The 20,739-nt window shown below is 43.2% G+C and overlaps 1 protein-coding gene across 4 annotated transcripts; it reads right to left on the bottom strand.

Moving 5' to 3' along the window:
* Nucleotides 1–4,952: 4,952 nt before the first annotated feature.
* On the bottom strand, nt 4,953–18,275 carry AMBN (ameloblastin). 4 transcript variants are annotated; one of them, XM_019517107.1, is made up of 11 exons: nt 18,152–18,275; nt 17,378–17,446; nt 15,267–15,317; nt 12,941–12,985; nt 10,229–10,345; nt 8,632–8,868; nt 8,156–8,194; nt 7,937–7,999; nt 7,776–7,820; nt 7,437–7,481; nt 4,953–5,976 (listed from the first exon to the last, which is right to left on the bottom strand). In XM_019517107.1, exons 2-11 carry the CDS (start codon nt 17,429–17,431, stop codon nt 5,449–5,451), a joined length of 1,224 nt encoding a protein of 407 aa, XP_019372652.1. In that variant the 5' UTR covers nt 17,432–17,446; nt 18,152–18,275; the 3' UTR covers nt 4,953–5,448. The 4 variants fall into 4 exon arrangements, with proteins under 4 accessions (XP_019372652.1, XP_019372653.1, XP_019372654.1 ...); XM_019517108.1 differs by having other exon boundaries at nt 12,941–12,982; XM_019517109.1 differs by lacking the exon at nt 15,267–15,317 and having other exon boundaries at nt 18,152–18,274.
* Between the last annotated feature and the right edge of the window lie 2,464 nt (nt 18,276–20,739).

Here is a 20,739-nt window from a genome sequence, read left to right as displayed (position 1 = left end):
GGATGGGGAGAAGGGGCCCTGGTACTACATAGAGGCAGGCTATCCAGATCTGCAAAGGCCTGGCTAACTACCTCCTCACCCTGGTGGGAGCCATCCCTGAAGGAGTAGGGCTGGAGGGCTTCAAGTACCCATACCCTGGCACTGCGCCAGGGGTCTCCTGCCCCAGGCTCCACTGGCCCCTTGTCGCAGGCAGTGTTGGCAACAACTGAGGCTACCCAGGCACATTCCCCTTCCCTTATCTCTCCCCAACGTCCCTCAGGGCCCCACACTGGGGTGTGGGGGAATATGATGCAAGGAAGAGACATGCCTCAGTTTAAAATGTTCTGGCTGCCAAACTTTTCCTGTGTTTAATAAAGAAAACCTGTTGATCGCTGCCCATGTTTCAGCTTGGTCCCTCCTCCCAATTAACACAAAACAGCAAACCTTTGGCAGCAGTGGGGTGGGGAAGGGGTTGAGAATGGGGTGACAGAACCTGGAAGGGGGGTTGGGTCATCAGAAATGCCATAGGTCCTTATCTCAACAAACACAAAACCTTGATGAGGAGGCATGGAATAGGGGGGCTTTTGACCTGGCACCCTACTTACAACTTCACTGACTGCCTTTCTTGCATGCGTACCAGCCTCTGGCTTCTTTATATGGGTCTGCAAAGCAGGCCCTATTTGATTTGGATTCAGCCCAAATCAGGGACAGTGATTTGATTCATTGATTCAGATCACTGTCCCTCATTCGATTCGGCCAAAGCTGAATCTGAAGGTTCGATGCTGATTCAGAGAATCAGCAATTTGGACATAGACACAGCTTTAAATGCTTTTGCTACATACTTAGAGGTACCAGCATGGCTTGTGAATGCTGCAATGCTGGGGCACATGCAGCATCTCACAGGAGTGTGGGGGGGGCCTCCACATGCTCGGCAGTGAACCTGGAAGTGCTTTACACCATGCTCCCCAGCATCCATAGATTTCATAGACATTAGGGGCTAAAAGGCACCTCATGAGATCACCAGGAAGTCAGCTGACTTCCCATAGGTGGGAAGTCAGCTGGGATCAAGTGACCCCAGCAAGAGAAAAGCATGATTCCATCAGGACTTGAGCCCTGAACCTTTGAATCCCTTCAGCCTCTAGAAGTCCAATGCACTATGCATTGTGCCATAAAGCCACCTACTAGCTAGAGCCCCCTACTACCTGGAGGTATGTAGAAAAAACATTTAAAGCTGTGTCTATGTCCGAATCTTTCTGAATCTCTCTGAATTGATTCAGAGGGCTCCAATTTGATTCAGAGAAATTAAAGGGCTCTCTGATTTGATTCAGATTCGAAGATTTGGCCACCAAATCGGGCTGAGTCTCTGCCGAATCGAATCAGGGACCGAAGCTTCACACAGCCCTACTTCTTTACTATTCATTCCTTCCAGGAAGATCACACACCAACTGCAGATGCTTCCTCAGCCTGACAAAGGGTTTTTAAACCTGAAAGCTTGCTAAGAAACATGTTTCCAATGATTTAAGTTGGTCTAATAAAAGAAATCAGATTCACCCAAAGAACCTTGTCTTCCAGTGAATTGGTAGGCACCCATCCACAGGCCAGATGAAATTGCCTGGTGGACTGGATCCAGCCTGCAGGCTGCATTTTGCCTGCGCCTGACTTGGGTATAAGCATATGATCCAGCAGGTCTACGTTCAAGTCCCTGCTTTGTTATAGGCAGTTTGTGTGTACTTGTACAAGTTTATCTGTGCCTTATTTGTATGCTTATATTAAGGGGGAAGAGCACTGCACTGCACTATTTCCGTGGGAAGATGAACATACCAAAAAGAGATGTTCCATGGTACTGAGGGCCACTTCAGGGCCTAAGATAAACAAGAGCCCACAGCATGATTGGAAGGTGAATTGCAATGTGTGTTTTACATCTGTCTAAATCAAGTTCAAACAGGTTATTAGAATTTCCAGTTGAGAAAGTTCCTGTGTAGCTACGTCTGCTCAGCATTTAACTGCCCCAGTCCATGACTTTTGAATGACCTGTGTATTGCAGGCAACATGCATGACACTGCCCATCTGGCATGTGCTCATATTTTATTTATATTCTGTTAAGGGACAACTACATTCCCACCCCTGCCCCTTGGGTGAAGAGGGTTTCACACTTGTACCGCTGATGGCATGCGACTTCATTAGTAAGGGTGACAAGAGAAAGCCCCTTCAAATAAAGGGCCCAATCCATGCCCAGTCTATCCTCTATATGGCTCATCTCTGCTTATGTAGCTCAGACCACTCAGTGAGGAATATTTCATAGTTATTATGCAATGGTCTCTAGAGGTGGTATGCAATACATAGAAAGAGGCAAGTGATGAATGACTTATGAGTGGACCATCGAAATGGTGAAGTGACATGACTGCAGTCTTCCAGAAGGCCTCGGCATAGTCACCAAGTCACCTGGTTCCCAACCCAACATATGGTTCACTGGCTTACGCAGCTGTCCTGGCTGCTTTATTTTAGTTCGGTTTCTGGTGCCTATGCCATGCCCATGACAGTTTCTCTTGGCACCTGTCTAGTCTGAGCAAATCCTCATCTATCAGTAAATGTACTGACAAGGTGGAGGTGGCTTGTGAGGATTCTTACAAACTCCTTAACAGGGTCAGCCTTTGAGTACCAAGAAGAACTTCAGCTTTCACTTTTAAGGAGCAGTTGTGTTTAACTGCTTGCCTGCAAAGCTAACCTTGACAATGCAACTTGATATTAGCAGGTGTAAACCAGCTGTTTGAGGCTCAGAGGGGCAATCTGCCTGGCTCTGCTTCTGGGGTTGTGGCAGATCACAAATTCCACATGAGTAGCAGTGCTGTGAAATCTAAAGAACACACATTCTTACTGTGTTGGTGAAATGTGGTTTGTCCCCCAAGAACTCATCCCGCTGTCTCTTCCCCTAAAGAGGATACCTCTGGGCCTCGGTATCACAATGTAATCATGAGATGGAGGAGACAAAGGCAGAGGAATGGGTACAAGGAGGAGGGGGAAGAAAAACTTCACAGATGCACTGCTAAACTGATAATGTTGGCTTTGCTTTTTAACTTTTCCAGTGGTTTAGCATGGATGCTGTTCCTTCAAGTGACACTAGAAAGATTGCTTTTTCATTGGGTGTATGGAAGAATTGGCGGTGTCCAGGAGAGGAGAGGGGGAACAGTTGATGAATTAGAAGAGTGTGGGGAAGGGGAACTTCCCAATGGAAATATTGTGTGCCACCAACCTTAAGGAGGAAACCCTTGTTCATCCACAGTGCAACTGTGAGTGAGCTGTGTATCAGATTTGAAACTCTTTTCAGGTAAGCTTTTCGTCTTTTCTGTCAGGAACTTCTGCTCTCTGTCTCAAATGCATGAACTCCTATGCGTCTGCAAATACAGCAAGGGCTGGAATCTCTATCTCCCTAGATCTTGTCCAGGATTTTTCCAACTCCTCCTTTTCCATAGGTATTCACTTTATCTTTCATCTCACTTCTTTATCACTTGATTTTTCTCACTTCATATTTTCCCTCGTGTTACTTTATATTTGCCTTTTCAGATGAGGTATCGAAGAAGAATGTGTCTTGGGCAGGCCCAGTCTCTGCTAGAGCAGCTCCCTAGTCAGAGAGGACTCTTGCTAGGTTGGCACAGTCCTTTCCCTTAAATAATGCCTGAACTGTATGAAAGAGCTGCTAGCAATGTATCAGGCCTCACAGTAGCCAGGCAGCAGAGAATGCAACAATCCCGAGGACCCAGAGTAGAGATATATTACCTGAAATGGGGGAAAATGGGATGAGAAATTAGTTGGGGCTCTTTTGAAGCAGAAGCAGTAGATCAGAGGCCACCTCCTTGAGTAGGGTGGCCATCATAGAGGACAGTCCAGTTGTCCTCTGTCCTCTATTGATACAAAACCCAACGCTTTTATGTCTTCTATTTTTCTCTTGAAGAGAGAAATAGAGGACATAAATGCATTGGGTTTCGTATCAATAGAAGACAGAGCAGCAGAAAACCGGAATGTCCTCTATGATGGCCACCCTAAACTTGAGACCTGACCTGTGACATGCTTTCACGTGGCAGGAGGCCAGCAGAAGCCACATGAGGCACACCCAAGTCTGGGGCTTGCAGGAAAGAAACTGGTGTGGAGGGGTCCGAAAGAGTCCTGTCCCATGACCTGTTCCAGATGGTCATTAAAGCTAGATTAGGAACTATGGCTCTCTGTATTGTAATTTAAAGCCATCGTGTCAAGGGACATTGAACTCTTTATTTCTTGTGGGGCACTGGCTTTGGCATGAGGCAGGTGGAATTGGTTTGTCGGGATGTACATTAGTCCCTCAGTTGGTGGGTTGTGCTCATATTAAGCGACATGTTATGACTAGAATTCAGATGATGAATTGAGCAGACCCCTTGGTTCTGAATGATTTCTGAATACCACGTTTCTGGCATCTCTACTCCCAGCAGTGGGGTTCATTATGGGTATAAATGCTTATGGGTACGGGCTCAAAAAATTGTACTTCTCCCCCCACAAATTGTTGTTGTATTTTCATGTCAGTGAAGTTTTGAATGTCCAGTTCTTGCCAAAAAACTGCCCTTGAGAGACTCCGAGTCATTTCACAAACTTCATCGTGTGACCGCAGCAAAATGCTTGCAAAGTTAGGCCATTTTTTTTAGTATGTGTGTGTGTCCCAAGCTGTATTAGACATTGATCAAGTTCATAAAATTAAAGCTGTGCGCACCAGCCACAGCCTGAGCAGCACACCTTGGCCCATGAATAATCACATGGCAGAATCTGGTATAATTTTTTTTCTCTGAGCTGGGAATCTGCTCACATTTTCACTGATGCCTTTTTTTGTGAAAGGCAAAACTTGGCTGTGTATGCATTTTGGATGACATAAAGCACTCTCCGCATATAATCCCTTTCTCCAGTTAGAAAATATGCTTGCTTTTTGTTTTAAAAACAACAAGAAACATTGAAATTGTTATATAGAAGTTTATTATATACTAACTAACCCTCAAGTGCATTAGACTAACATGTTTAACAAAGCCAGGGGTTTGGGCCATAAACACCAGTTAACTGTTTGAATGAAACAACGTGTCTATCAGAATGCATCTCAGTTCTCTAAAGGCAAAGTTTTAAAAAGAAATAATTGTTATACGTCATCCTGGTTTTATTCTCAGGGACACTCCACAAACACCTGGAATTTTACTGATTTCTAGGGGGGAGGGGGAAACTGATGGTAATTAACTGCAGGATTTAGTTGAACTATTAATCACTTGAATGTGAAGAGAGCTTTTTTTCTTTCTCATTTGGGAAAGAGACAAAATAAAGTTGCACCAGCATTTCCACAGCTGCATAAACACATTTAAATGTTTTATTGCTAATGCCATAGAAGCAGATAAATAGATCTGTTGGCCAGTGCATCAGGCATAGGGTATACATGAATGATATGAGTATGTTTCCAAAATATGCTCAGGGCTCTTGGAAATGCCAGGCATCTTGCATAACCTGTGGCTGTTCAGCCCCATTTCCTGCCATGAGCGTATGCTGAGATTCTGGGAACATGGTAGGGTCCACGGTCACTTCTTTCTGTATACCCAGAGGTACTGTGCCCTCAGCACCAAAGGGCATAAAGCTGTCAGGGATACCCTGTGTTAATTCTGGGGCTGCAGCAGTTGGAGTCACCCCTAGAGTTCCTCTCTGACCAACAGGATTGACCTCTTGGCCTGGCATATTGTTAATGTTTGGCAAAAAACCCTCCTGTCCTGCTGGGGTCCCCTCTGGAAGAAATATGGCACTTCCATGGCCTGCAGGATTCAGTGCTGGAAATCGGGAGCCCCTTGAGGGGCCCTGGTTGGCCCCTCCTTGGAAGGCTGGATTATGTGCTGTAGCAGGGTTATCATCTTCCGTTGTGAAATCTCCCTGGAGGGCTGGGTCCTGAGGCATCCCTCTGAATCCAGGAATCATGGCACCATAGGCGGGTGCCCCACCTCTACCTCCCTGGGGGGAAAAAAGTTGAGGAACTGTTATTCCATGGCATTGCTATCACAGTGGCTAGTCTGAGAGTAGGCCAGACAGAACTGGTGCAGGTTTTGTGCCATCAGTAAAAGGCAGCCTATCAGAACAGCCATAGGACAGGCTGAAGTGATCAACTTTTGTCCCCCAGAAGCACTGCTATTTATATCCTGGGCTACACAGTCACACTAATCTCTTCTAGCTTTTTTCACAAAAATGGACCAAATCCTGTTCCAACCTGCACCTACGTTTTGTAAGACTCAATCATCTTTGCCTTCAGATGTTTTTCAGGGATTGAGGAGGGTCAAATATGATCACCTGTAGGACCACGTCCAGACAAGCACAGCCGTGCAGAATGTGGCACTGCAGACACATCTGTGGCATCACATACTGCACGTTCAGTTGTTCTCCACACTCCAAGGCAGCAGCATGGAGGATATTCAGGGGTCAAAAAAACTCACAAGGGGAAAAAAAGCAGAGCAGTGCACTTGGTGGCAGCATGCACCACCCAAAGCTGGAGCCTGGCTGGCCAGAGCCATGCTGCACTGCCAGCCAGGCTCCATGTGGCAGGAGCAACATGGCTGCAGCCCTGGGAGGCCCCCAGGACCCAGGTAAGGCTGCTGGGGCCAGCCCAGTGCTGACCGCAGCCTCCCCCGCCCCACCTGGGGTAAGTTGCCATATGCCAGGGCACACATGGCACAGGCATTTGCAGGGACAATTATCACAGCACAAGGTGCAGCGCTGCTGGTTGCCCCTGGGGAACCAAATGTCCATGCATGTCTGGATGTGGCCTAGGTATCTAATAGTGAAATAGAAACTGGCATTTAATTTTTAAAACTTTAAAGGAAAATGCGTATCTATGGATATTTTATCAAGAGATCTAGAAAGTTTAATTGCTTTACTATATGGAAGAGACAAGCTCTATCTGGGGCTTTTTGTATCATGTTTCTCCAGAACAAAATACAACATACATTTGCAGTTCAAGGACTCAGGACCTTCAGGTCACTGCGTTTGATTGCACCTGTAAGGATTGATTCTTTTTTACACTAAGATCCCTTTACCCCACTTTGGAGTTCAGTGAATATAAATTACAAAGAATTCAAAGTGTATCTAGCTTAAAGCAAGCTCTGTATATATTTCACTCTAGGAACACAAGTCTTTTAGCACAAGAGCCTTCACTTGGCAGTGCCTTAAAGAGAAATGTGGGCAAGTAGAATTATTCTCTGGAAATACATAAAATTGCCTTTTAAAAATCCAAGGTGACTTTCCGAGCTTGTGTTGGTCAACCTGTTAACAGTATATAAACATTGCAAAGGTGACAAAGATTCTGGGAGAAAGTCCTCTTTCCTTTACATATTAGAGGAGGACTATAACAGCTGTTGGTGATCATATGTTTGCAGGGGGAACATGTGTATAACACAAAGCAAATCCATGAAGTCACGTACCAGCATTTCTTCTGAACTCACTATGCCAAGCCTAGCAGGAGCACCCTAAAGAAAATAGAGCCAAGTACAAATCAGTCTAGCCACATGCAAATGTGACTTTGTTTTGCTGAACTCTGGGTTTTAAAAGAGACCTTATATTAAAATTTGGTTAAGATCTCGAAAGTCATCTGAGCAAATTAAGACCCACTTCCCAATAAAAACTTGTGGGAGTTGGACATTCAAATTGCTCCCATGGCACTGAACATTTCAGGCTTTCACTTTATATTGTGTTGCAATGGTAACAACTCACTTGGACTATTAGATAACTTTTTTTAGGTAGAAAATAAACAATAGACTTACTCCTTGGTTTGCTGCATAGGACATGTAAAACAGGGCAGGATGCAACTAGACATCAAGAAAGTGATAGTTAAAAGAAGTGGAAAAAGGGAAAACTTTAAAATGACATGAGTGTACAAAAGGCAAAGAGGAACTGGGGGGGGTGGAAATGTGAAGGTACTTACTGCTGGTTGCTGTTGTGGTTGCATTGGACCTTGGTGGACTAACTGATGGACAATTGGGTACATCTTCACCAAAAGAAATAAGCAGAATATTTCAGTGCAACACAAGACAATATAGCAAATAGCACAATTGCTTTGAAAGATTACACTACCTGAGACCCTGAAATCTTTGGTATCATGTTCCTGTTAATAGGAAAGATACATAAAAAAGACTGCACTTACCATCTGACCCAAATGCCCTGAATATTCCAGTGCTGGTAACTGCATTAGAAAACAAAATTGCACAGTAAGTAAAATGGATTTGAAATGTTAAGATTCAATAACAACAAACTGACACACAATAAAAAAAGGAGAGAAACTTTGCTGTACTAGCCAAATAAGTCTGGCCTGCTAGCGAGCACTATTTCCATATAGGGACAGGAATTTTGCTATCTGACCTCCTTTCAAACCATGAGTTCCTGCCATCTTTTTTCAAGTAATCATCAACTGTAAGTCCAGTGGTTTCAAGAAATTTAGCACAATAAAAGATAATTGTGTGGTGACACCATATAATTAATGTAAATACATTCAAACGTTAGTATAGGCTTGACAAATTAGCCACTGCACAGGCCTTATCCAAAGTCTGCTCACACCAGTGGCAGGTCACTCACTGATTTCCATGGGCTTTGATTTAATCCACCTTGGCCTTCAATCACTACCTGTAGCTGCTTGTCTGCTGGTATCAGTTGTTGAATCCCAGGCAGTTCTCCTTGCTGCAGTGGTGGCTGTCCCACATGGATGGGTGGCAACACTTCGTTCTGCTGTATTTGACCTTGCTTTGAGGGCAGCATTGAGTGCAGGGAAGGATTCTGAGCCTGTAATCTTGGTTGCTGTGGCTGAAGTGGGGTCTGCTGTGATGGCAGAGGTGGTGGATGTACAGGCATTGCATATTCATACTGTGACAGGAAGAGGTGCAGCCAGGAGGAAAAGGGTAGGAGAGTGGTAGTTAATTATATCAAAGATATTTAACTTAGAGAACTGAATCACTCAGCATACTGAAAAATGAGGCCAGCATTGCTGTCTCAACTCTTTGAAGCCTCTTTGGGCCCCAGCATTGAAAACCCATCCTTCATTGCATTGAATTGCCTTGTCTTTTATCTATATTATTTGCAAGCAATTCCTAATCCACTATGTTACAGTGCAGACTTTACAGTTGTCATAACATTTTTTCTTATGCAATGTGATGAAAACAGATTGTTTTCTACAGCTGTGTTTACATCTAGGTCCACAGTCCCCTCTAATCACCTGGAAGAGGGCAGAATCTCAGGGTGTACTCAGTATTACCTTTCCAACATCCTGACTGTAAGTGTTAAGGATGTATAATTAACATACGCTGTTCACGCAATGCCATTTTTTCCAAACTAAACTTAAAAGAAGAGTCTTGATTTCTCTCACTTAGAGGCCTCTAGCCATCTTGGGAATCTCCATACCCCTTCCTGCTTAAACCGTACCATTTATCTTCCCAATGCACCTATGAGGCAAGGTACTTTATAGATGGGGAGCTGAGATGCAGAGAGACTTGCAGCCAGATCCCAGAACTTAATAGCACTGACCATTGCTGTGCCTAAAAATCAGGCTGTGGGGCCAGAACTTGAAATTCCCAACACTTTAAATGAGGAACTCTTGATGCCTAGGATCAGAAGGGAACACATAAAGCAGCCAATAGAAAATGCCAAAGGGACGGGGTCTCTGAAATCCTACCTCTCTCTGGAACTGAGGCATCTACCTACAACTCTGAATTAGGTGCCTATGTGAGATTAGGTGTCATGGCCTAGCTCCCCAAGGGTACACTAGGTATCTCTGATGGAGCAGGGAACTGAATTTGAGTATTCCAAATCAGAGATTTGCAATCTAGGTATTCCAGATCAGGTATTAAGCTCTCTTAGCTGCTAGACCATCCTGCCCCTTAGAAGCAGCTGGTTTTTTTAAAGATGCTCAGAGAAGTTTGCCTGGTTCAATGGATTTAGGCTATCTGATTCCCTTAAGATTTTGTTGCTGATCATGACCACTAAATGACATTCTTTCATCTGTTTCCTTTGGGTGACTTAGTGACATTCACAGGAAAACAGAACTTTCACAACCAAGACAGACATTTTGTCAGTGCGTCTGCTACTAGGTCTTCACAAATGGCTAACTTCTGCTGCTTCATAGGGAGGTGCATTTCCAGAGTGCTTCTGACTTGCATGAGGCTTTACTGATTTCCTGAACACAGTTTCTGGAGTCCTGGCAAGTAGACAATGACAAGAAAATGCTCACCTGTTGGGTCTCATGTTCCTGTGGTCTTCGCTGTAACCATGGAAATGAAGAGTGTGGTGGGAGAAGACCATGCAGCCAGACTGAATTAAATGGTTCACCGTAGTCGTATCGACCATACTAAGAGATTAGTGAAAGCAGAGGGAGACATTTTCAGGCTGCTTTTACGCCAATTTTTATTATACCCATGTACTGGATAAGACTTGGTGAGCACCATCCTACCATCATATTTCATGCCCTCATTAAAACTTGAGGGAGACACAGTTCAGTTTTGCAGATGCAAAAAATGTGTTAATATTTTAAGGGTGTGACGGCCATTGGGGATTACAAGACAACAATCATTGGGGAGTTTTACAACTATTTTAACCTTTTCCCAATCACAGTGATTAGATGCTTTTTTGATTATGTGCCTCTTCAATTCTGATTCACATTCATGATCCAGCTAAACGGTCTTTACATTGTAAGCTGGGATAGAGGCAGCATACAAGCTTTGTCAGAAAGTTCCTGGACTCCATAAGTTATGGGGTTTATGAATATGGGGTTTATGATGTCAGCTGTTATTGATATATGTCATAGACATACACAAGGGCTAGGTACAGACATTCAGAAAGCCCAAGGTGGAATCAGTCTAAGTCACGCAGTTTTTTCTGTAAGTGGTATAGTTTAGATCAGCAGCAAACAGAACACACATTCACACTTTGGTCAGGGCGGTGGGCATCTTAGATTGGGTTCTTCCATTTTAAAATCAGTTTATGTGTGCTGAATTTCTGTTTTGTTATGGGTATAATCCAGTTTTGTGTGGCAAATTTCTGTTCTGTTATGGGTATAGACCTGTTTCCAATCACTTATACCAGTAAAAGTGTAATGTCTATACCTGGCCTAATTGTAGACTGGCAAGAGTAGAGGGCCAAGTTAAGCCTGCCTAATTTTCCTAACATTTGATCTCATCACTGTTTTAGCATTGGACACAAAATGGAAAGGACTGTCTGAGTATTTGAAAGCAAGGGCTAAAAATCATCCTTGAATGCTGATAACAATTTTCAAGGAGAATTACTTGATGAAGTCCCAGTGCTGTGTGTCTGAACTTCTCACAGTCCTGCAAATTTATCCTCATCTCCCCTGTGATGAAGTCAAGTATCACTATCCCTGTTTTACAGAGAGGAGACTAAGATTGCTGGTGGATGTTAAAGACATTTTTAAAGATCTGGAATGCAGTGAGCCCGACATTGGGGAGCCTTTCACTGATGCTGAGTTCACAGTACCCCAGACCTTTAGAAGGCAGGTGTGCAGCTGGGTGCCCCGTCTGAAGGCCTGCCTGCCTGCCTTCTTATGAGTGCTAAAAGCTCAACATCAGAGAGAGGCTCCCTGATGTCAGGCTCCCAGTGCCTCCCATGGTGTAGTGAGGGATGGGGGAACTCCTCCACCCCACACTACACATGCCAATTTGAAGAGGCACCCATGCAAGCTCCTTCATCCCCAGCTGCCGTTTAAATGGGTGAATACAGCTGGGGATGGAGGAGCTTTCCCCATCCCCTGCTGCACATGTTGGGCACCCCTTAAAATGGTGTGTCCAGTAGGGGATGGGAGACATTTCTGCATCTCCAGGTGCTCCTGCTGGATGCCTTTTTTAAAGAGGCAGTTGTGGCTGAGGATGGGGAAAGCTCCCCCATGCCCAGATGCTCTTGCCCATTTAAAGAGCTGTCCCACGGTAGCAGCTGGGATTAAGGAACTTTTGCCACCCCCTGCTGCTTGCATGGGTGCATCTTTAAACTGGCATGTGCCGCTGTACACCCCCATCCCCAGCTGCATGCCTGGCATCCCCCAGGATTAAAGCAGCTGGGTTCAGAACCTGGAACTGCCCCCAAGCCAATCCCACCAATTGTACAGGGGTGGCTTTGTCCTGGCCCCCTTGGTTGCCTTGTGCCAGACCCTGATGCTCAGCTCAGCATCAGGATTTGGCACCAAGCAGCCCTGTCCCAGCTCAGACCCAGGCTTTCCCCTTCCTGATCCAGGAGGCTGTGTCCCGGACCCCAGAGCTGCCCCATGCCCTGAGGCTCACTAGGATCTTGCGCCTTAAAGGGCCTTTTGGAGACTGCCGGGCAAGGCTTTTTAAGGTGCCGGGTTCTGGTGAATTCACATCCCAGTGCTGATACTCAGCTGACTGTCAGCATTGGAGCCAGAGCAGTCCCCAGCCAGGTTCCAGACCTGGGGCTGTCCGGATCCGAATGCTGACAGTTGGCTGATTGCTGGCATCAAGATGATAGTATGCTACACATTCAGTGTATGGCACCATACAAACCAGCCACAAAAATGAAATCTCTTCAAAATTCTGGGGGTTTTTTTCATAATTTTTATTCAAGGAATAAGCTTTATTTCAGTCTGGGTATATGCAACAGAACTGTTTCTGCATATGATCCCCAATGACCACACACATTTGAGTTTTGCTAGGTAGAAAGGGGTATTAAGTGTTTAATTTGATACTTAGTCACTAAAACCTAGAGTTATCATCATTCCTGTGAAGCTGTCTTTAGGCTGAAATGCCAATAATTTCAGTGTCCATAGCCACTAATACCACTTTGCTACCTATTTATTACTACTATAGAAAAGAAATCGACAAATAGAACAGTATTGTGAAATGTGTATATAAAGTAACGTACCTTTCCAAAATATTCACAAATTTCTCAAAATAATAAGTGTTTTAAAATAAATAGTTACCTGTGGAAGCATGTTCATGTTTTGTCGACCATATTGTCTCATCTTCTGACGAACAAACAGAAAAATCTTTCACTAATGACATCCTCACCGTTCATCTAAATGCTAATACAAGCTATTATCTACTGTTGAGTGATTATGAGAAATCCTTCCTTAGAAGCAGAACAATCAACTACACAGTATCTCTAATACATCTTTATGAAGCATGGAATAACCGTCATATTATGCTTAGTATAATACAAACCATATTGAATCTATACCAACTAACAGGTAATGGCAGCTCATCATTATGCTGGAGTGTTTTATATATGAAATAAGGAAAGAAGATGCACCTGAGAAGCTTGACAAATATGAAAATTATATGTAAAAATATTGTTAGAAACATCCTATGAAGCTTGAATTTTGAAAGTTTGGGACATTATTCAGGACCAAACTCGGCAAAGCACTTACAGATATGCTTAATTTCTATATTCACATCACATCACATTACCTTCAATCAGTGGTGTCTTTAACTGGACAGCTTGCGTGTTTAAATTTTACCATATTATGCTGGATTGCAGCTGCATTACTTGCAGAGCTTTTGCACTAAGTTAAAAAAAATCATTACAATACTGTAATATTTCTTAAATACTTCACTTAGTATTTGTGGCATTAGTGAAATGGTCAAATAGAATAGTCTTTTTATTCCATCATTTGCTCCTTGTCATGGCTGAGTCATGGCATATAACCAACGGACTTTCTGATCCCTTCGTGCGGATTCACTGAACTCAATACTAAGGTTGGTATTTTCAAAAGCATGCAGTATTTGCTTAACTCTACTCCCACAGGAGTCAGTCAGGAGTTTTACCATTAAGTTTGACCAGAGTAGAGGGAAGCCAAGGGGAATTATACCATTGCCTCTTAATGGGAGCTGTTTAGCCAGTTTTGAGAGTTCATGGAAATTCCAGTTTCCACCCATACACATACACTCACATTAGCTAAGTTGAAGCCAAGGCTATATAAAAGATGCTGGTTCCAATGAAGTAAAACTGAAAAGAATTGTGCTTCACTTATTTGTTCTCTGTTTAAAATGGGAGTTCTTAAAGACAGGGGCTTATCTTTGTAAAGTAATTTATACATGCTAGGTCATAGTAACCACCACCACCCTCTCCTAACACTGTAACTGAGGAGATGCCTACATCTTGTCTGAAATCTTTCTTTTCTTTTCAGTGTTTTTTGTCACTATGACTTCTGTTTTGAGGCCACTCTGAAACAGTCTCATTTTCCTGAAGCCAGAAAGTACTGAAAAAACTCATGATAGACTCTGTTCATACAATTCCAGAGCAGTAAAGTTTGGCTAGGCATAAGCTTCCAGGGTAGGGATTTTCAAAGGAGCCTAAGGAAATTAAATATGCGATTTACTTTATATTTCAACTGGATTTTAGTGTCTAACTCCCTTAGGCATTTTTTACTTGACTTGAAGTTTGCCCATCACTAGTGAACATATTAATGAGCAGATACAGCATTGATTTCTTCAAGCTGGAAAGAATTTTCTTACCCAAAAGGTGGGAGATTGAGGCAACAAAGTTAATTTTTGGGGACAATTGGTTTTGTTTTGTTGAAAATCTCACTCAGGAATATTTTTGCATTTAGTTGAAATAAATTGGCAATTAACAAGGTGTATGTTTTTGCAGAAGTAGCAAGGATTGATTCAAACATAGAAGTTAAGGAGTTATGTTACACTGTCCATATTACTCAGATGACATAAAGAGACCACCAAGGGGTTGGCAGAAAACTATTAATATTGTTCTCTTGAGGAAAAAAGCCAGCAGGTATTAGCTTCTTTTAGACAAATTCCCAAGAACCAAGCCAAGAGGGTAGTGGGCTGATCTGCTAGAAAGGATTATTAAAGGAGTGAACTCTTCTGAATGCATCAAAAAGGAGACCTAACTGTAAAACCAAACCATGACAAGCTTTTCTGGTATGGGAGTTAGTTTTATTTTCCCTAATTTGGGGATTTCAAAAAGATATTTGGTTATTGTTAAAAGTTAAATCCGCTCTCTCTATATATAGATGCAGGCACTGGAAAAAGAAATTGCAAAATTCTCGTGAAATTTAGCAGGAGGGGGAGCCACATGCCATCTTTAACCAGGTCTATTCTGGAATATTTTACTCGGTTAATTAGCCAGGGGAGGGGGGCCCTCTTTAGCTGTGAGAAGTCATTTTTCTGGATAGTGAAATCCTGAGTTGCTTGTTCTTCCTCCCGCTTCATCTCACCCACGCCGTCCTAGTTACAACAAGGGTTTTAAGTAAATGGTCTCCATATACACAACAATGGAAAAACATATACCTCAAGGCTCATACTAGCCATTCCACGTGTCCCAGTATTCTGAGGGTACATCTACAAGCAAACAGAACAGCTATTAGTACCCAGCTTTGAGAGGTTATATATTCCTCACCTGGGCCTAGGGAGGTGTGAAGGTAAAGATAGGGAGAAGTCAGTGTTCTGTAGTTAGGGATGATGCTATGGATTCACATAATGCAAGATTAATAAACATAAAAAATTATCACAGCAGTTGGACCTCTACAGTTGTGCATGTCCCCACTTTATTACTATTTATATTATTATATTAATATTATGGTAGGATCCATAGATCCCAATTAAAAGGCAGGGACAAAAGGAAGGGTCCCTGCCACAAAGCTTCATAATTGAGGTTAATCAGAAATTTCCTGCCAAACCTTTTTTCCATTTTGACAAGAACAGGTGTACAAGTTGTGACCAAAACTAGAAAGAGACCAGTGATGGCAGTGTTCATTGAGGGAGGAAAAGGGAGTAGGTTAAGGCCTAAATCGATAATCAGAATTAACAGGGCAAGAACTTGAACTTCGATCTCTCACTTCCCCATAGAGGTGTCCCAGCCATGAAGCTATTGGCTGTGCTGAAAGAGAGATCACTCTGTCCTGCTTGAGCTTCTCTATGTTGAATGAATATATAGTCAATGGACCAAAAAAGTGTGAAAGGTCCATCCTGAGCCTAGCAACCCGTCAGGCTAGTGTGATTAAGACATGCCAGTTTCTGTAGCCAGTGGTACACAATGGAGTGATGTGGCTAGCTCCAAGTTCAGTTGCCTTTGACTCCCCAGCCTGAATGACCAGTTACCATGTATGGCTGGGTTGTACTAGGGATTTTGGCACAGATCCAGATGAAAACTCAAACTTGCATGGCTAGAGCCATAGTAATACCCCTTTACCTGCTCTGCCACTGTGCCCTAATATAAAACAGACTGAATAATGCCATTCAATGCAGTGATCCCTATGGACCTACTTGCAGCTAATTACAAGTCAAACAAGTGTAAGTATGCAGAATTGAGGACTAAGTATAAGACAAAAGACTAGAGGGAGCAAAATCACATCCTTCTTTCTCCCGCAGATCCAGAAGTAATATTTGGAAGCTTAGTTTTTCTTTCACAAAAGATTGTGTTAAATTACACTGCAGACTTTGGGACCTTCCTTCCAAGTGGTGGCTTTTTTCATACACATCCCCTGGCATTGTTCAATGCATCCAAAGAATTGTGTTAATTTTAAAATTGGTAAAAAGAGACAAATCATGCAAAACTTTTAATAAATATGTTTTGGGATTTTCAACCAGCTTCACCATATATGCATTTTGTGAGAAGAGGATTTAAAAAACCTACTTAGCAGTAGCCTATCTCTGCTTTCCCTGAAGTCAATAGCAGAATTCCCGTTGGCTTAGCTTTGATCCTTTGGCCAACCTCTCATTGATTTTAATGGAAGCCAAATCAAGGTCAACACCGAGCACTTCTGAAAGCTGTACCTTTTGTTTAGAATGCTGAACACTTTCTGTTCAGTGTGATTCCTGGGAATTTTTACAAGTCTAATTCTGGCTTTCTAATTCTCCCTCTCTGCATTTCTTCAACAGATTTGTAGAGATGGGGAAAAATAATACTAGAATAAACAAAGTGGTGAAAATGACAAACTATTGTAGGACTCTCTTGTGAACTTTATGACTTGCCTAGAGGATCTTAAATGTGTCTTGAAATGCAAAAGATAGAAATATATTTTTCAAATGAGCATATTTTAACAGGGAACAAACTGCTATGCTAGCTGTAAAATCTGGAGTTTCCTTGAGCGCTGAATTCTCAGGCATGGAGGATCTGTATATTAGAGAAGTGAAATCCCAGTGGAGCAGGTTTTCCAAACACTTCAACACCCAGCATCTCCCTTGAGAACAACAGGAACTACAAAATGCTGAACATTTGGAAAATGTTCTCCTAGATGTTAATTTTCAAGAGCTGTTCTCTTGTCAGTATACTCCCCGCTGTACAATTTGTGCTGCCAAATCATATTCATCTATACATGGAATTAAAGCCAAGAGGCAAATTGGTAGGTATCTTCCCCTAAGAAACAACCTAGAATTTGATATATAAGCATATGACTTACTGGCAAAGCAAACCCTGTGCCTAGGAGGCATAACGTCAGCATCCAGACATTCATATTTCAGAGCTCTACCTGGAACAGAATTGTTATGGGAATTTTAGATTAGTTTTAGCTTCCGGAAATTAAATAGTGCACTGAGCAAACCGTATCATTATCAATAAAAGTACACTATTACATGAAAATCCCATTCATTTTCAATCATTAAATCTGGGGACTGCTGAATTCCTATAGCCAGTTCATGCTAAGATTATAGGCTTTAAGGCATCTCTTGTGGGAATACTGGTATGAATTGTTTGGGATTTAAAAAATCAAATAACAAATTGTATAGTAAAATTAAATGCCACTAATATTTCATTATGAATGCTATACAGACTTGGTATGGTATGTGCAACGTTACTATTACCATTAAAACTCTATTCTGCTTGCTCTGCCTTCAAACACTAAAGTATCTTGGAAGATGCAGGCTAGTTAAATGATATCCTCCTTATCCTGCAGGCCTGACATTGTCCAGCTAAACAAAATATCTATTTGCCCATGATAATCCTTTTCATAATTACATCCCTTCACATAGAAAATTCACAGTTCAGTCCCACCAATTTCAATACTCCAAATTGTGGATAATCATTGATCTTCTGTCACAAGCTGAGGAGTTGACAGCAAAAGTACTTTTCAGCTAAGTGTACCAAAATGTTTGATGGAAGTAGCCCTAACCCTAAGGATCCCCTACACAGCAAATATCTAACCTTATCCACAACAGACCAGTACAATTAGCATTACCTTGATTAGCTGGCTTGAGTTGCTTTTTCAGAACCTGCAGATCCAAGTCTCAAAAACCTTCACAAGATGAAGTCTTGGTTTTGAATGGCAATCATTTGTGAATTTCCCTTTCTCAGGCTAGCCATGAACCTTATTTAACTGACTAATTAGCCAATCAAAATGGAGAGAGAGATGTAGGCATGACCTACCAGTAATTACTTCCCAACTTTCCATCACACACAAAGTGGTAGGCCCTACGGTCTCATTAATTTTAATTGCATACCACAGCCTGTATTTGGGGAGGCATTTTCTTCATATAACAGAGTGCACACAAAGAGCATGCGGCCCAACTCTGCTCCCAGTTACACCAGGTGTAAATTGAGAATCCATCAAATTGTGAGTGTTAGTCCCAGGGTTACACTGGAAGCAGAATTTGTTCCATTAGATTTAGAGCCTGGTGGGCCATTGTTTTGGGTAGGGGAATGTCTGGTAGCAAACTACACCCCATATCTTATGGAGCTCTTCAATGGACAATGGAATATAGCAAGTATTGACTCTAAATGGCTTTCTCTATTCAGCTGTGTGATAGGCAGGGCTAACTGCATAGAGACCACCATTGTGTTTACAGCTAGGTTGGGTTTGCTAAAGATTTTCTTGCCATACAGCTCTGACTATTACCGGATGCTGTAAAATAAGACCGCATTCTACACCTGGCCCATTGTGAAACAATATAAGAAAGGATGCTGAATTCATTCATGTTCCCTGCTAAGTATATGGTTGTTTCAGAAGTGTTGTTAAGAGCAGTACCTGTAACATAGTTTGAACTGCAGCGTTAACTAAGAATCACAGCTTTCCAAGCAGCCCTAGTGAGAAACATGGATTCCTCTTCCAGGAGCATGAGTGCTTAGAGAAGTATGATATGAGCATTAAAGTAAGAATATATGCATTAGAGAACTGGGCCTCTGGTGGAGAATGGTGTTAGCTGGGATTTGGTGCTTCTGTTCACAGGAGAATTGACCACCCTGAGTCATCCTAATACCTCATCATCCAAACACATAATGATGGAGCCAGTACTCCCCACCCAGAAAGCCAACCTGATCGCATGAGGAAACAGTTATTAAGTAGGGCTGTGTGAAGCTTCAGTCCCTGATTCAACTCAGTGGAGATTTGGCCAGATTCCATGGCCAAATCTCTGAATCAAATCAGAGGACCCTTTAACCTCTCTGAATCCATTCAGACAGATTCAGTGATTCAGATGTAGACACACCTTTAAATGTTTTTTCTACATACCTCTAGGTAGCAGGGGCTCTCATTCACTGCAGTGCTGGGGCAGATGCAGTGTGCCACAAAAGCACGGGGGGCTCCCCAGCGCGCTAAGCAGCAGACCTGGAAGTGGGCCAGAAGCACTTCCAGTCCACTTCCAGGTTCACTGGGGAGTGTGCTGGTGGGCCCACCTTGCTCCCCCAGCTCAGCAACTGGTGCCTCCTGGGTCTGGGGGGCACCCGGGGTCCCCTCTCCAGCCAATTGCTGGGCAGGGGGGGCACAGGGTGGAGGGGCCCTAGTGCACTCCCCAACAGGCCCAGAAGTGGACCAGAAGTACTTCCGGTTCATTTCCGGGTTCGCTGCTGAGCACGCTGGAGAGCCCCCCGCACTGCTGTGGGACACTCCATGCACCCCACCATTGCAGCGATCACAAGCCGTGCTGCTACCTCAAGGTATGTAGAAAAAGCTTTTAAAGTTGTGCCTGTGTCCGAATTGCTGATTCACCAAATCAGCATCGAATCGTCAGATTCGGAATCGGCCATATCGAATCAGGGACAGTGATCCGAATCAGTGAATCAAATCAGTGTCCCTGATTTGGGCCGAATCCAAATCCAAATCAAATAGGGCCCGTTTTGCATGCCCCTATTATTAAGCAACTTGGTCCTCCTCTTGCCTCAATAAGACCTTGAAAACGATGGAGGCTGGTATTTTCAAAAGAGCTGTAATGAGTCAGGTGCTGTTAAGCTTCAGTGGGCCTGGAAGGAGAGAAAGGATCAGCTTTCTTTCCCGTTGATTGCTTTTTATCTTAGGTCCTGTTCATTTTCACAAGAACTAGTTGTTTCTATCACCATTTTGCTCCTTCCACTGTTCAGTATCACCTCCATTTTCTTTTGTCTCAAAGTTGTCCTGTTACATTTTTACTACTTTCCTATCCCCTTCTTTTTGCTTGCTCTCTACAGCAATGGATGGCTGTAGCCTAGGACTTACTTTGCATAGATGTAACCCTGGGTTCAGTCCCTACCCACTCCACTTCAATTGACCAGTGGTGCCTTTTTAGATGCAAGGCACCCCTCAGAAAATGCCAACTCTTAGCTTTCACTCATTTCTTGACAGGGGAACAGAATTCTTCTGTTGCAAAGAACTCAGACCACAACAGGCCAGAGTTTCTTTGACACCATGTATTCCTATTTGAAGTCTCTGTGCACTTCCCCACATGCAGGGGCATGTGTTTGCTGTGGCAAAAATAGCACTGGCACAAATTTGTGCTGCTGCACATGGGGTTTGGTGAGGGGCAAATTGTCCTGGGTGGGATAGGGGAGCCCGGGAGACCATTACCTGAGGTCCTG

This window comes from Gavialis gangeticus, unplaced genomic scaffold, assembly GCF_001723915.1.
Source record: "Gavialis gangeticus isolate Ggan-Ray unplaced genomic scaffold, GavGan_comp1, whole genome shotgun sequence".
Classification (NCBI taxonomy): domain Eukaryota; kingdom Metazoa; phylum Chordata; order Crocodylia; family Gavialidae; genus Gavialis; species Gavialis gangeticus.
This window is presented reverse-complemented; position numbering and strand designations above follow the sequence as displayed.

Excerpts from the sequence above, each read along its gene's own strand:
- AMBN (XM_019517107.1), bottom strand. The coding sequence starts at position 17,431 with ATGAATGTCTGGATGCTGACGTTATGCCTCCTAGGCACAGGGTTTGCT. Across the intron at positions 10,346-12,940 it reads ACATGAACATGCTTCCACAG|TATGGTCGATACGACTACGG; the intron begins GTAACTATTTAT and ends CTAATCTCTTAG. Across the intron at positions 8,195-8,631 it reads CAGCAGACAAGCAGCTACAG|TTACCAGCACTGGAATATTC; the intron begins GTAGTGATTGAA and ends TTTCTAATGCAG.